This window comes from Mauremys mutica, chromosome 9, assembly GCF_020497125.1.
Source record: "Mauremys mutica isolate MM-2020 ecotype Southern chromosome 9, ASM2049712v1, whole genome shotgun sequence".
NCBI classification, from domain to species: domain Eukaryota; kingdom Metazoa; phylum Chordata; order Testudines; family Geoemydidae; genus Mauremys; species Mauremys mutica.
Window position 1 is genome coordinate 53735405 of NC_059080.1, and position 15392 is coordinate 53750796.

General features: G+C 54.2%; 1 protein-coding gene across 2 annotated transcripts in view; it reads left to right on the forward strand.

Moving 5' to 3' along the window:
* The window catches only part of TRPM2 (transient receptor potential cation channel subfamily M member 2), a 76886-nt gene that overhangs the window by 35692 nt on the left and 25802 nt on the right, over window positions 1-15392 (forward strand). For both annotated transcript variants that reach the window (XM_045031238.1, XM_045031237.1), the window contains 10 exons: window positions 647-813; window positions 2180-2360; window positions 3151-3212; window positions 3619-3819; window positions 4572-4674; window positions 6669-6790; window positions 10902-11252; window positions 12362-12499; window positions 13858-13987; window positions 14940-15085. In XM_045031238.1, coding sequence (XP_044887173.1) covers window positions 647-813; window positions 2180-2360; window positions 3151-3212; window positions 3619-3819; window positions 4572-4674; window positions 6669-6790; window positions 10902-11252; window positions 12362-12499; window positions 13858-13987; window positions 14940-15085 — 1601 coding nt within the window. The remainder of the gene's footprint in view (window positions 1-646; window positions 814-2179; window positions 2361-3150; window positions 3213-3618; window positions 3820-4571; window positions 4675-6668; window positions 6791-10901; window positions 11253-12361; window positions 12500-13857; window positions 13988-14939; window positions 15086-15392) is intronic.

Consider the following 15392-nt stretch of genomic DNA (forward strand, 5'->3'; position numbering starts at 1 on the left):
ACTTCACCTAGTTCCAGCAAAAGCTACAAAGCCTTGTCTCCACTAGGATTTTACAAACAGGTGGTTTCTGTATGACAGTTATCCTGCTGCAAAACACACCTTTTTGGCAGTGAAGACATGGCTATTAAGGCCATGGTGAGAGGCAGTCCCCTGCCTTGAAGAGTTCACAGTCTCAACAGCCCAATGGTGGAAAGAAGAAGGGTTGTTATCCCCATGTTATAGAGGCACACAGGTCCACAAGGTCAGAGAGGAAGTCTGCGGGAGAACAGGGAACCAAATCCAGATCTTCTGCATCCCAGCCTGACCCATGTGAAAGACACCCACAAGACAATCTGTCTGCCCCTGCACAGAGCACAGTCCGCTCACAATAGCAGCATTCTCCTCACCTAGGGCCTGCACAAAGTGCAGGGCAGGCATGAAGCCCAGAGAGGTCCCAGACCTGTGTGTCAAAGAAGGTGGGCTCAGTTCACAGAGGGCTTCGACACCCCAAGGTACTGATGGGGCAGAATGCAGGATGGGCACCCCACAGGTCTCAGAATCTCCAAAACCTGGGTGGAGGGGGGACTTCTGCAGGTCTCTGATAGGCCAGGATATCAGCCACTGTGCGTGGCGCATTCACTTTGCCAACCCCTGCTCTGTCTGCCAGGTGCCTGGATCATAACAGGTGGGTCCCATGCCGGCGTGATGAAGCAGGTGGGAGAAGCTGTGAGAGACTTCAGCATGAGCAGCAGCTGCAAAGAGGGCGAAATTGTCACCATCGGCATAGCCACCTGGGGGACCGTGTACAACCGTGGCAGCCTTATCTGCCCCATGGTGAGCGTCCAGCCTTTGCGGGGGTGGGGGCTCTGTGTTTGATTGCTCCGATGCCTGCAGGGTTGGGGTGGGGGACTGTGTTTGTAGACATGCCCTGAATCTCACACACCCTCAGAGGATTGGAGAGGTAAAGGCCAGCACTTATCCCCCAACCTCTTTGAAAACCTTTCATCAGAAAGGAACAAGGAGAAGGAATTCGAAGAAGGAATTCATGATTGTTTGTTAATACCATGTATTTAAAATGCCAAGCATGCAAATGGAACGCCTGACCTTGCCCATTTCATGTTAGATATTGTCACACAATCTCAGCAGTGATAAGAGAAAAATAGACAGCCAAGAAAGTTAGAAGGGGCCATATTATGACACGGGTGAGGCAAATACGTCCTCCCCCTTGTGAACACATTTTAGGGAGCTTTTGGTTCTAAAATAATGTAGATCCCCCCAAACCTCTCAGAATTTAACCAAATCTGTGACACATTTGCTTTTGTCTCAGGGAAATACACTGGAGAATGCCTGCCATAGCTGCAGAACTCCGGCTAGAGTCTGTAGTTACAGTGATAGGCCCTTCAGGAGTACCTAAGGCAGCAGACACATTCGAGTCTAATGAGACAGTGGGAAGATATTAGGTGCCTAGATAAGTAGCCCACCTTTCAGAAGGGCTGAGCATCCAGCACTGCCATTGATTTCACTGAGAGCTGTTGGGAACTTCACACTTTGGAAAACCAGATAATTTATTTTGGGACTTGGGAGCCTAACTCCAGGCACCCCTGTGTGAGATTCTTGGCCTCTGGGCTGTGCAGTGTCCATCTCCGAATCACTGAGCTAACTGAGCTGATAGCAATTTCAAATCCCTCCTTTGTGTATTTCTGAGCGAACGATTCTCCCCTCTCGATTCCGTAAAGCGTCAGGAGGGGCCCGTAAAGAGGGGGACACAGCCAGGCGGTGCAGGAAGCGCTGCACGAGCTGCTGAGCTGAGGGGGTTAGGTAACAGTAACTGTGAGAAACAGCTTGGGAGGGGCCGGGATGGCTATTTGTCAAAGATTGCTGCCCAGTCCAGATCCCGCCCCCTTCTGTTTTCTGGCTCCGCCTCTGTCACTACACTGGGCCATCTTGTCCATCATTCATTGACCCAAGTCAGTACTGTCCTCCGTCTCTCCTCTCCCACCCCATGTGCGGACTCCCCTTCGCACTCCTGCTCTCTTCACCTGCCAGACACCACCTGTGCTCTTGTCTGCTTCCCTGGGGCTGTTCCTCTGGTGTTCAGCCAGGGGACAGCCGCCTGCTCTGCTAATGGAGCTGTCCAAGCGAGAAGGGCCCAGCGAAATCCCTCTGTTGGTCTGTCTCTCTTTCCTCTGGCCATTTGCAGGGCGGCTTCCCAGCTGAGTACGTGCTGGATGAGGAGAGCCAGGGGAACCTGTCCTGCCTGGACAGCAACCACTCCCACTTCATCCTGGTGGATGATGGGACCCATGGCAGATACGGTGTGGAGATCTCCCTGAGGACCAGACTGGAGAAGTTCATTTCCGAGCAGACTAAGGTGAAAGAAGGTAATGGCAGCACAGGTCAGCCTGCCCCGGAGCGGAGGGAGTGAAAGACGTGAGATCCGACAGACATTGGCACCAGGGCGTGGGCAAGTGCCTAGATCTCTCTGGCGTCTGGCGAGGAGGGGGCCACGTGTTAGCATCAGTGCATTCACCATTGGTGTGTGGTGTCAGGAAGTCCAGGGAGCAGAGGCTTTGGAGAAGGAGCTCCGTTAGTGGATAACGTTTCTCCTGACAGGCTTTGACAGTGGCCTGGGAGGAGAATATCATAGGCTGGAGGAGGCTGTGCCTCCCCAAACAGCCAGGCATGGCCCCGCCCATGCTCTGCCCCCAGGCCCACCCCCACTCCAGCTTCCAGCTCCCCCTATGCAGTTCTCTGGGGCTGAACCATCCACCCTCCCAGAGCTGGGAGTGGTAGCCTGGGGTGGGGGTCGGCGGTTGTGGTGGGGGGCTCTGGGCTGGAGGGGGCAGGGCCTCGGGCAGAAGGGGCGGGTCTGGGGGGCTAGCATCCCCCAGCCAGCGGTTCACGTGCCACCCATGGTCAGTGGCACAAGTCAAGGCAATATTTTTGCTGGTGAAGTGACTGCAAACCATTCCTGCCCTTCTGGCCAGTGCTTCCTGCTAGCTGATCTCTGGGAGCTGCTCTGCAAGCTGCCATGGGTTGGAAATACCTTTGGCTTGTCTTCTACTTGTAGCTATTTGTGGGAGATCCCTGCTGGCCTGTCTTAGCAGGGCAGCTGATCTGTGAGAGGTCTGCGACCAAATGGAACTGACTTGAGTCCCTGCTTCCTTGCAGGAGTCGCCATCAAGATCCCAATCGTCTGTGTAGTGTTGGAAGGAGGACCCGGGACGCTTGATGTAAGTACATGGGAGAGAAGGGGAAAAGCGCAGCTTCCTCCTCTCAGACAGGTCAGGCAGGAAATCAGAACTGCTGGGGCATGGGGAAGCTAAAGCCATGACTGTACCCAGTGACTTCCAAATAACAACGGAGCAAATACTGTGGGGATGGCTCCCCCTGGAAATCCCCAGCGCAGAGACAAGCCGAGAGAGCCATGTGCTTCCCTTAGCCTGAGTGGAGGAGGACCACAGGGAGTGCTCGAAGCCCATCAGTGGTGGGAGATGCAGAGAAGCCACCAGTGGGGGACTGTGTGTAAGCATGGGTGCCTCGGGCCTGATCCAAAACTCACTGGAGTTAACACAAAGGCTCCCATTGATTGAAGTGGATTTGGGTCAGCCCTTCTAGCCCCGCATCTCTGTGTTGCAGACAATCTACAATGCAATCACCAATGGCACCCCATGCGTGATAGTGGAGGGGTCCGGGCGTGTGGCCGATGTCATTGCGCAGGTGGCCAATCGGCCTGTTCCAGAGATAACCATCTCCTTGATCCAGAAGAAACTGAGCATCCTCTTCCGGGACACCTACGAGCTCTTCACCGAGGGCAAGATCGTAGAGTGGACCAAAAAGGTGAGATGCTCAGACCCCATCTGCTATGCTGGCTGACATCCTCCAGAGCACGCAGATACCAGGAGAGGGCAATGCGTCACCCCTCCTGGGATCTGCAATTACCACACAGCCACTGAGGAGTGGGACCCCATGTATGATGCTGGGGAAGCATTCCAGACCTTAGCTATGCACCCCACTGTTGGGAGTGAGGGAGCCTGTGTCTCGTACTCACCACTCACCCTGGGTGCACCTGCAAAACCCCGTTGTTTGTGTGTGCAAGTGGACATCTGTGTGAGCAAAGTGACTACGTGCACTGTGCAAATTGTCCAGAGGATGAAAGATGAGTGTGCCTAGAAGGGGCAGGAGAGTTACTGGGGACAAGAACACACAGCGTGAAATCCTGGTCCCACTGCAGCCAGGGGGAGTTTTGCCATCAACTCCAATGGGGCCACAATTTAACCCACAGTGTTCTAGCAAGCAGCGGGCTGTGTGTGCATTCCAAGGACACACAGCCTGCAGTTTGGTGGCTGGGATGGAAGTCATAGAATTAACCTCCAATGGGCTGGGAGGGGTAACAGGTGTCCATGGCGGATGGGGATTTAATGTCAAATGGGCTACAAGGGGCCGCAGATCCCAAGGCAGGAGCAAGGTATTAACTGCACTGGGCAGTCCAACCAGAATCTTCAGGAAGAGCATTAACCCCACATGAGCTGGGTGGCATGGCAGGGGATGCTGCTGCTGCAGGACATCTGATCCTCTGCCATTCCTTGCAGATCCAAGACATAGTGCGGTGCAGGCAGCTCCTGACCATTTTCCGGGAGGGCAAAGATGGCCAGCAAGATGTGGATGTGGCCATTCTTCAGGCACTGCTCAAAGGTGAGGGGCAGAGCAGGCATTACCTGGCTCTGCTCTGGAGACAGGCAGTCACGTGCCTGCCACCAGGCATCAGGATGCTGCCAGTTCACACCAGAGTTGGCCATGGGCTCACCAGTGCTTGAGCTGCTCCTTAGTGGCCATGGTGCTGAGTGCACCAGCTGTCACTCCCTGGTGCAGTGTCTCTGGGCTGCGTGGGGGAGTGTGAGGTATATGCAGAGGAAAGGGATGTGTGGACAGATGTTGGCTGCGTGTGTGTTCTCCCTGTGTGCAGTCCCAGCTCTGCGCAGAAAATTGGCACAGCAGACCTCGAGCGAACCGCCCAATGACAACAAAATCCATTAAGGTATGAAGGCACCAGGCCAAGTTTATTGTCAACAAAGCACAGTACTAGTATCCCGCAAACTCTACTGGACCACTAATACATGTATGCCTGTAACAATGGACCAGCTCAGTGAACAGCAGGATTTTCCGTTCCTTCCTGGGCTAAACAAAAACACTCCCTCTAAAATACATCTTTATACCCTAATACAAACAAGTTATGTATTGCTCCTCTAACATAGTTAGTTACTGCCCCCTAACGCGGCTAGTTATCACCCATCACCTTTTACATGTTGCTTCAGTCAAAACATCTCTAGTATGTACTTTCATTCTGACCGTATCGTTTAAAAGGGGTCAGTGTGTTCCCATTATCTTTGGGGAATGTTTTTGTAGCATCCTTAATATCTGGATGTTCTGGTACCACCCTTCTGGAATGTGTTTGCGCGAATGCTCTGTGCCTAGCACCTCTTAGGAATGTGTGTTTTTGCAATATCAGCTCTGTTCTTGCCAAATTCTGTTAGCAGGGCCTGCCTCTAGCTCACAGTGTAATTTTTGTTTTTATCAGCAAAGGTTTGATCGCTACTTTAGCCCAGGCCTCATACCAGGCCTCTAATACAAAGGCTTGTGTCTCAGGTTCTCTTCCTACAACAGGATGGAGCAGGGGTGTCGTCAATTCATTTCCCAAGTGATTTAACTGAGCATGACCAAAGAGCATCTGTCCCTGTCAGGTGCTGCTGCGTCTCGCCCCATATGAGGCGCTGTTTCGCCGTTTCACCATTTCACCAGAGGAAGGCTGTGAGGCACTTTGAGATGCTTTGGCACTGTCTGAATGGAAGACATTTGCCCAGTCATTATCTAGTGCCATGCACAGATCATCCAGCCCTCGCTCTTGCTACACTAATCCGTTCCTCTCTGCCTTTTGCTCACGCAGGCCCAGGGGAACGTGTGACCCTGCTTTTGGAAGGATCACTGTTAAAACAACCACTGATCTCTCATGAGACAATCGACACTCCTTCATGCTCTTCTGCTGGTCAGAAGAGTCCCCCCCTTTGTATCCCTGATGTTCCTACCCTTCCCCTTTTGGCTCATCGTTATCGATTACTTCACTGGTGGGGGACATCCTGCTCCAGTGTCTGTGGGGACGCAAGCAGCTCCTTCTCAGGCCAGTTCCCATAATGCTCTTCCAGTTGGTCTCTACTGTTTCTTAGGCTGGCAACTCTTCAGGGCAGGGATAAGGAGAGAACTCCTGGCACATAGTTCTGTACCAGTTCCCGCTTCTCAGAACAAAGCGACTGCGCTGTTTCTCCTCTGCACATGCGCTGGATTCCCATCAAGAAATCCCACACCCATAGGTTGTGTGGGGCAGTCAGAGAGACGTAGCAGCCTGGCGAATGGCTCACAACAGACCAAGAGGGCAGGACCCCAGGAGCCATGGCAATGGAAGGGCCAATATTGGATGTCTTCTGGTGTCTTTCGCCCAGGGTTCATTGGCCTCCCTTGCCCCTGGCCTGTTGTGCTCACTGGGATGTGCTATGGGCAGGCTGCTCTGCTCAGTTGGCTGGTTCTCCATCAAGGGGCCCGGCTCTGGATGTTGCTTTTCTGGGGGAGGTAAGAATGATGTGGCCATCCCAGCCCAGCCTTGGAGTTCACTCTGTTGTATGTGTCTTTGGCTGCAGCTTCCCGAAACCGCGACCACTTTGGCCACGAGAACTGGGACCACCAGCTGAAGCTGGCAGTGGCCTGGAACAGGGTGGACATTGCTCGCAGCGAAATCTTCACAGATGACCATGAATGGAAGGTGAGACACGCTTGGTTGTGCCTGTCCTTCAGCAGCAGGTGGGGAGCAGAGGGTTTGATTTTCAGGTATTCTCCTAGACTTTAAGGCCAGAAGGGATCATCATGACCATCTAGTTGGACCTCCTGCACATCGCAGGCCACACAATCTCCCCATCCCACTCCTGTAGTAGGCCCCGAACCTCTGGCTGAGTTATTGATGTCCTCAAATCTTGATTTAAAGGCTTCAAGTTACAGAGAATTCACCATTTACACTAGTTCAAACCAGCAAGTGACTCATGCCCCAGGCTGCAGAAGGCAAAAAGCCCCCAAGGTCTCTGCCCTGGTGCTTGGAGCAGGGATGGAGGGGTGGGATCTAAGGGGGGCTTTATGCCACCTTGGCCTCCCTCCTATTCCAAAGTCATGCCAAGGCTGGTCAGGATGCTGGTGCAGGGCTGCCTGCTCTAACGGACACTCTGCTTTTCCTATCTCCTGATTGCCCTGAGGAGCAGAGACTAGCCGTAGTGCAGTGCGTGCCAGCCGGGGTCCAGCACACCTCCAGAGTGCCTCCAACCTGTCCCCTATGCTGGGGATCGGCAGCAGGGCTACTACAGGGCCTCGTATGCTGGCCAAGGAGCCCCCTGCATAGGGAGCATTCTCAGGGGTCAATTTCCGCCCGCTTTAAGGCCCTCTGTTGCCAGAAACAGCTACTCTGTTCAAACCTTGTAGATGTGAGTCTGAACTACAGGTGGGGAACACAGGATTCAGTGCTTTGTAATGCCCTGTTTTTCCATAGGTAAACCCCTTCGTTTTCAGTTTAAACCGATTTTTACAGAAAAAATCCCGGGTCTTACAAAAAGTATTATTTGTTTTTTTCCAGTTTTCACCCTACTTTTGTATCATTCAAATATATAAAAAATAACTCGTTTTATTAGGAAAATACAGTACATTGCATGAGGTATCTGTATTACAAGAATATATTATTCTGTGCATATATGCAAAGCTGCCTGCTGAAGTAAGGCAGTTAGTCTAGAAGATACCCACAATAAATGGGCGTACCCAAGCTCTGAAGTGCACGCGCGCATCTGAACATACTGATGAGATTCATGCCCACCACATACACATGTCAAGCTGTTAGCAGATAACGGTTTAAAGGTCTGATACACTAAAATGGGAAGAAAACGAAAATCTGTATCAGAATACGTTTCAGAACACAAGGAAGGATTCAAAAGTTTAAAAAAAACAAAAACAGAAGAAAAGGAGGAAGTTGAGCGCATAAGCCGCAAATGGTGCGGCTCAAGTATTAAATGTAACTATTTATAGGCTAATAGTTCTAAGTCTACAACAGTAAACTGTTTATTCAAATTAAAAGTGTATTTGGGGATTATAGATAAGGCTAAGATATTGTGATGGAAATTTTTAGTAAAAGTTAGGGACAGGTCATGGGCAACAAAGAAAAATTCAGAGAAGCCTGTGACCTGTCCCTGACTTTTACTAAAAATATCCATGATAAAATGGGAAGGGTCTGGGCAGCTGTGGGGTGGCTGGGAGCTCTGGGCCCCACCCCCACCAGTGTGGGTTCAGAGCTCCAGGGTCCCCCTGCCACCAGCGGTGGAGGGAAGCTACAGGGTCCCCCTTCCCCCTCCCCAGCAGTGGGGAGCTGTGGCAATCCCCCTGCCCTGCCATGGCAGCCAGGGAGCAGCTGGGGTCCCCCTGCCCCGCAGCGGCGACGGGGTGCTGCAGGGGTCCCTCTGCCCCATGGCGGTGGCTGGGAGCTGCAGGGTACCCCCGCTATCCGGCAGCTGAGAGCTTGGGGGCCCCGCTGCCTCAGGCGGTGGGGGTACCTCACAGCTTCCTGCCTCTGCGGGAGGCAGCAGTACCCTGCAGCTCACGGAGGTCTTTGGAAGTCACGGATTCCATGACTTCTACGAACTCCGTGATGAAACCATAGCCTTAATTAGAGACAGATTGTTTTCTTAAAATCAGAGGTAGCATTGTGTTTTGAGTTCTCTTTTAGTTCTGCAGCAAACCACATTGAATTCCATTCATCAAAGCATTAATCTACAGAATATTTTTCTCCCCTGTCCTTCCATCCACCAAAATAAACCCCAATATTTATCCAGAAAAATTATTAATTATTTTTTACCGATTTTCACCTGTTTTTGTTGTTGTAGTAATAACCACTGATAAATTCCCAGGAAAAATGAAATAAAATAAAAAAAGAAAATGAAGGGCCCTATCCATAGATCTAATAGCAACCTGCTCAGGCCAAAAATGTGACTGGCCTTTAAATGCTGACTGGGCGGGGAATGTATTCTAGAGTCTGAATAGCTGTCTTTTACAAATGATTTACCTCTCCACTGCCAAGAAATCTGTCACAGATGCCGCCGTCCTCTTGCGCACTCAGTTATGTGCATCGCAAGTCTGCTGGATGCATGGCTCAGCTCTCTGAGCTGTGAATTTTCCCGCTGACGTACTCAGCAATGTCACAACATTCATGTGGAGAGAAGTGGCGGGGGAGCTCCACTCTCACACATCTGTTTTGCAATCTTATTGCTCAGAAGCTAGAGGTGGGCAAAATTGGGTCTTCCCTTTAATTTTTCTGATTCTACTGGAACTTGGAAGTAGTTTACAGAGGTTGACGTGTTGGCAAATATTTTGTTGAAAGGCTTCAGCTGCCCAGTGGGACCCAAGAGATGGGAGGGGGGCTGGCCAGGAATTCAGAATTCTGTTCTGCAAAAATGTTGAGGTTTTGAAATCTGTTTTCATTCCACATTGGAACAAACCTGAGACCTTTCGACATTTTTCATGAAAAAACATGAGACAGAGAGCAACCAAGCGCCCAGAATATTTAAGACATGGGATATTGGAGACCCAGGTTCAAGTCCCTCTCTGAATAAGGCAGAGGAGGGACTTAAATTTGGATCTCCTACATCTCAGGTGAGTGCCCTACTCACCAGGTTCTCTGGGTTGAACCAGAAATTCCATCCTAGCTGTGAGGAACCTTCCTTATGCAAGTTCCGTCGAAACCCATACATTCCTGCACAAAAATTCAATTTTGATGCTTTGGCATTTCCTGGTGAGAAACTCATCAAACTGAGAAATTCCTGTACATGCCACTCCACGTGGTCTGGAGACAAGCAGTGGTTAAACAAAGGACACACACACACATAACCTGAAAACAAAATGTGAGGGTGGCATGAGTTTCTCCATGGAAACGTCTGAAGTTGCATGACAAGAAGCATCAGAGAATTACAGGGGCTCCCATCTCAGCCACTGAAGAACCAAAATCCAGGAAAGCAGATTTCCAGAGTGCCAAACCTTCTGACCATAGAAGCATGGCCACTCATAGGTCTAATGTCCTGCCGGGGATGGATGACCACTGCAGAGCCCTTATAGCTAGAGGATTCCATGCCCTACCAAAATCACCACAGCCTGCAACCCCTGTGCACACTACAGCACAGCACTTACTCACCTGAGGAGTCCCACTGAATTTGGCGGGTTTGCACATTGGAGGGGTATTACTCAGCGTGAATAAGCCTGAAAGAATCTGGCCCTGAGGATGGGAAATACCTGGCCAGCTGTAACGGCTCCCCCAGTACAGATGGGATCCGGGCTGGGTTACACAGGCAGCTGATCCTGCCAGGGCCCCACGCCGGGAGAGAGAGGCAGAAAGAAAGTGTGTATCTCCTGGGGGAGGGGAGGAAGGCCGGAGGGAGCTGGTCAGTCCCACACCACTGGATTGTGGGTAGGGAAGGGGATGAGCGCGCTGCCTAGCTGCTGTCCAGGTTGGGCAGAGTAGCCCCTGAGCCACGGTGCCTCTGAGAGGAGAGGAGAGGGGCAGGTGGCCAGTGGCTCAGGGGCAGAGGAGGAGTGGAACTCTGCCCAAAGGGGCAGAACGACGTTGCTTTACTATGGGCAGTGGAGATGTGTGCTATGCATGGCTTGCGTCGACCTGTCCATGCCCTCCCCGTCTCGCTGCCTCCCCCTGCTGGCTGCTTCCTCTGCTCCAGTGACCCCTACCCGGGCTTGCTGTGGTGCCCCATGCCTGCTGCCTGCTTCAGCACCCTGCCCTGGGACCGATCGGCAGGGCGGCGTCACGTCACTCAATGACAGTGCTGTCTCTGGCCTGCCAGCCTGCAGATCTGCACCCCGTGATGGCCGCCGCCCTGATCGCCAACAAGCCGGACTTCGTGAAGCTGTTCTTGGAGCAGGGCGTGCGCCTGAAGGAGTTCGTCACCTGGGACACCCTGATCTACCTCTACGAGAACGTGGCGCCCTCCAGCCTCTTCCACAGCAAGCTGCAGAAGGTGCTGGTGGAGGAGAAGGAGCGCTCGGCCTTCTCCAAGGTGTCGGGGATCCAACTGCACCACGTGTCCCAGGTGCTGAGGGAGCTACTGGGCGACTCTACGCAGCTGCTGTACCCGAAGCCCAAGCACGCTGAGCGGCACCGGCTCTCCATCGCCGTCCCGCACATCAAGCTCAACGTACGGGTCTCCCTGCGCCGGGGCAGGGAGCTGAGTGGGTGGGGAGCTGAGGGGGTGGAGAGCTGAGGGGGTGGAGAGCTGAGGGGGTAGACCTGCTGGGAGAGGACACCAGCTGGCGAGGCCAGGACTGTGGGCAGGTTTCAAACCGGGCACTTGAGCAATCTCTGCACTTGCCAGCACCTGAGAAACCCCGGCCTTGGGACAGCCAACTGAAGGCTCTGGGGAGATCTGCACTGGTGGGAGTGTATCAATGCGCCTCCAACCAGGGCTGAGTCCTAATGCCGCACTGGTGCAAAGGAGGACTCTCCGATCCATTATCAGGTTGGCATGGTGTAACTATGTGTGGACCGCAGGAGCTGGCCCTGGGGTAAGTACATTGGGGTAGCTCCACTGGTGTAAACTATCCTGCTCTAGACAAGCCCTTGTATTTGTTTGGTTGTTCCTCTCCAGCTAAAGACAGGTTTAAATTCCTGTAAAAGTCCAACCCCTCCTCAGCTCAGGTGGGTCCCTCTGAGTCCCCACGGAAATCACCTGAAAGCCAGACATGGCCATTGTAGGCAGATCATTGCCTGGCCCATTCCTGGGGCCTGATTCCCATGGCCTTCCTCCTTGCACAGCGGGTTAGTCGTGACACACCCTTCTGCAGCAGTAGCATGTCCCACCCACACAGCACTGCTGTCCCTGTCCCAACAAGGGGCAGGGCAGGGGAGACCCCCTAAGTCAGGTGCTCCTGGCTCCATGCACTGGGGAAACCCCAGGTGTTTCCAGGACAAGTCCACGGGGCCAGGGAGGGGAGATCCTGGTAGCTGCGGAGGAAACTCATGTGGTTTCCCTGGATGCTTGGCTCCCCTGCTTCTGCATTTGTTAGTGCAGGGTCTCATGCTGGGAGCTGCATGGAGCAACTGCCACAAGCTGAGAGAGCAAGTTAACTAGCTGCCCCAGCACTGACACCAGATCGCTGGTCCCCTGTCACTGGGTCTCTCCTTTCTCCATGGCCTGCAGCCTTCCTGCCCCGTTACCAGGGCTGCAGTTTGCTGTGCCAGCAGGGTGCTCCTGAGCGAGCGTCAGTTCTTTGCAAAGTCTTGGTCTAACTCTGCCGTCCTCCCCAGGTGCAGGGAGTGAGTCTCCGCTCCCTCTACAAGCGCTCAGCCGGCCGGGTCACCTTCACCATGGACCCGGTCAGGGACCTCCTCATTTGGGCTATTGTCCAGAGTCGCAAGGAGCTGGCAGAAATCATCTGGGCACAGGTACAAGGATCCTTCCCAACAACTCCCCGAGGTCACTGTTAACAATGATAGAGTTGAACCCAGGTCCTTCAGTGCTGACCTCCTGTGTCTGCCACGAGCACACGGACTCCCAGCTCCAGCAATGCTGCTTCCCTCCTGTGCAAGTTTGGGGCCCACTGCTATCATCCCACATTGTCATCACCACCCCGTGCTTGTGACCTAGTGCGGAAGGGGCGGGGTTTGTAGGGGAGGGCAGAATCAGCTGGGCTCAGGCCTCCTTCTTGTAAGAGCAAGGGCAAAAGGCTGTCTCTGAACCCACCACCATCTGTAGCTTCCGCAGAGGCACACCAGGAGCACGCTGCCTCCATCAAACCAAGCAGCAGTCGGTCGCCATTAGGACGAGGGGGACCCCTATCTTCCAGCGCTGGGTGGTTACAGCTCATCAGCTCGGGTCTGGTCAGGAAATGAATGTCCTAGGCCTAGACCTTTTCCACCCACAATCCCCAGGAGGGACAGCCAGGCTGTCCCACAATGCCCCATGAAAGTAAGCACAGAGCAGCGCAGTGAGTTGTGGTGCTGGGACCCGCAGGATATGTGCTTTCGAGTGGGGCCCGTGCCAGTGCAGGCGCAGGGAGTAATGGCAGCAAGTGGCCGTGCCTGCTGCTCGGACTGTGCCCAGGCTCTCGAGCTAGGCCAAGGCACATGATTGCTTAGCTCGAGACCCCACAGCAGTGGGAGTCCTTACCTGAGAACTGTAGCGAGTGCAAGTCTCTTACCAGGAGCAGCCACTAGAAGGGGACAGAGAGTCCCCCTCTCCCAGCCTGGGTTGTGTTGCTAGTGCAGCCACTGCATGTAGAACTGGCCAAGGCCATCAGCAACAGCGAGCCATAGGCCTTAGGGAGAGATCCCTTCCCAGCAGGCAGCGTGGGTGGTGGTGACATGTCCTGGGCCAGCTCAGGGTGCTCCCAGTTCCCTGGGCAGGAAGGGAGGAGGTGCTGGGATGCCCATGGACAGGGCGAGGGGCACATGGAGGGTTTCCTGTGCTGAAGGAGCTCTGGGCAGGAAAGAGCATCCCTTTAAATGACAAACCACTGCAGCATTCCCTAGCAATGGCCCAAAGACCTGGGCAGCCCCAGGGCACAGCAGTGCCTGGCCCTGGTCCGGGGGAACACTGCAGCCTGGGCAGGGGCTGGAATTACCTGCCTAGCCAGGAGCCCCATTTGCCATCACTCCCAGCCTTGCTTTGTAATGCTGGCCTTTCTCTGTGGCACTCAGCCTGGGATGCCCCGCTCCTCTCCCTTCAGCAGACACATGGGGCTCTGCTGGCTTCCCAGGATGGGAGTTCCCTGTTCTGGCTAATCTGTGCCCTGCTGTCTCAGAGCCAGGACTGCATTGTGGGGGCTCTGGCCTGCAGCAAGATCCTGAAGGAGCTGTCCAAGGAGGAGGATGACACGGACAGCATGGAGGAAATGCTGACCCTGGCAGAGGAGTATGAGCACCGAGCCATCGGTGAGCGTTGTTCCCATAGGCCGTGCCCTCTCAGTGTAGTGCTCTGTCCCCCGCTGGGCGGGGGGGGGGGGGCGTCCTTTAGCTCAGGCAGCCGCAGCTCATGTATCTAGCTCCAGAGATCCCAGGGTCAATCTCTGCTCCCAACAGCTCACCAGCAACAACAGTGTCGCACTATCGGCCCCTTCTTCTGTCTGGAGCCACTGCTCTCTTTCCTGAGTCCGTTCTTGGTCCCTCCCTGGTTCCGACTGGCGTCAGGCACCTCCCCTCCCTTTGGTGATTTCTGATGACGAATGTTGCTCCACAGTCCAGCTGCCAGGCTGGGCAAGGGGGGATCCTGTGGGCCTTGACTATTCCAGTGCTGTGTACTGGTGCCGGATACCCCCAGGCTAGGAGTGTTGGTACACAGAGGTGGATAGTTGTCTCCTGGGCATCTGTGAGACAAAGCCATGCCTGGCTGGCTGGCCTTAGGGATGCAGGGGGTGCTGTTCCTGGACCAGGGTGTTTGGTACACACATCTGGGCTCAGGCCATTTGTTTGGAAAGTTGTTGCTTGGGGGCCGGGAAATGTGTCTGGTACCGGGTAGGAGAGGCTGGAGCAGAAGCCACAGTGCAGCATAATGGCTGGACCTGTGAAGAGTGCTGGGCTCAGAGGTTGGCAGGAATCAGTTCAGAGCACAGCTGGACATGCCATGACAGAATAGCCTAACTCCAGAGACAGATCTCCAGCCTAGCAGGTGCACAAAGCCTGCACCTGAAGCTTGGGCCAACGCAGGGCCCTGCAAAGGGCAGGACGCTCTCTGGGGCCGGGCTGAACCGCGCTGCCTCTGGCCCCATCCCCAGGAATGGTCTGTCTCCTCCACGGCACAGGGCTGAGTGGCATCCTAGAGCCACGCTGGGCACTAGCCTCTCTTTGGCCCATTGCCCACGTTTGGCTCTGCTCTCTGCCCTGCTAGGCGTGTTCACAGAGTGTTACCGCAAGGACGAGGAGAGAGCCCAGAAGCTCCTCATCCGCGTCTCAGAGGCCTGGGGCAAAACCACCTGCTTACAGCTGGCGCTGGAGGCCAAGAATATGAATTTTGTGTCCCACGGAGGTATCCAGGTGTGTTTCCAGGCTGGGAAGAGGCACTCACCTCTTCCCTGCCCCATGCTAGGGCCCAGTATCTCGCTTCCTAGCTGTGGGGCTCACAGGAGGGCACTCCACTGCCAGGGCCTTGTGTCGGCTCCCCCAGCACTGTCTCCCATGCCTGAGCTCGGCCAGGGGAGCATGTCTGGCAGCTCGGGCTCCACTAGGTGCTCTGAGAGTGCCTGCACCCGTTACCTGCATAGATCCCGTGCCATGCTGCCTGGGAAGGGCAGAGCCCATGTACCTGCTCTCTGAGAGAGGGGACATGCTGTGGCATGCAGGC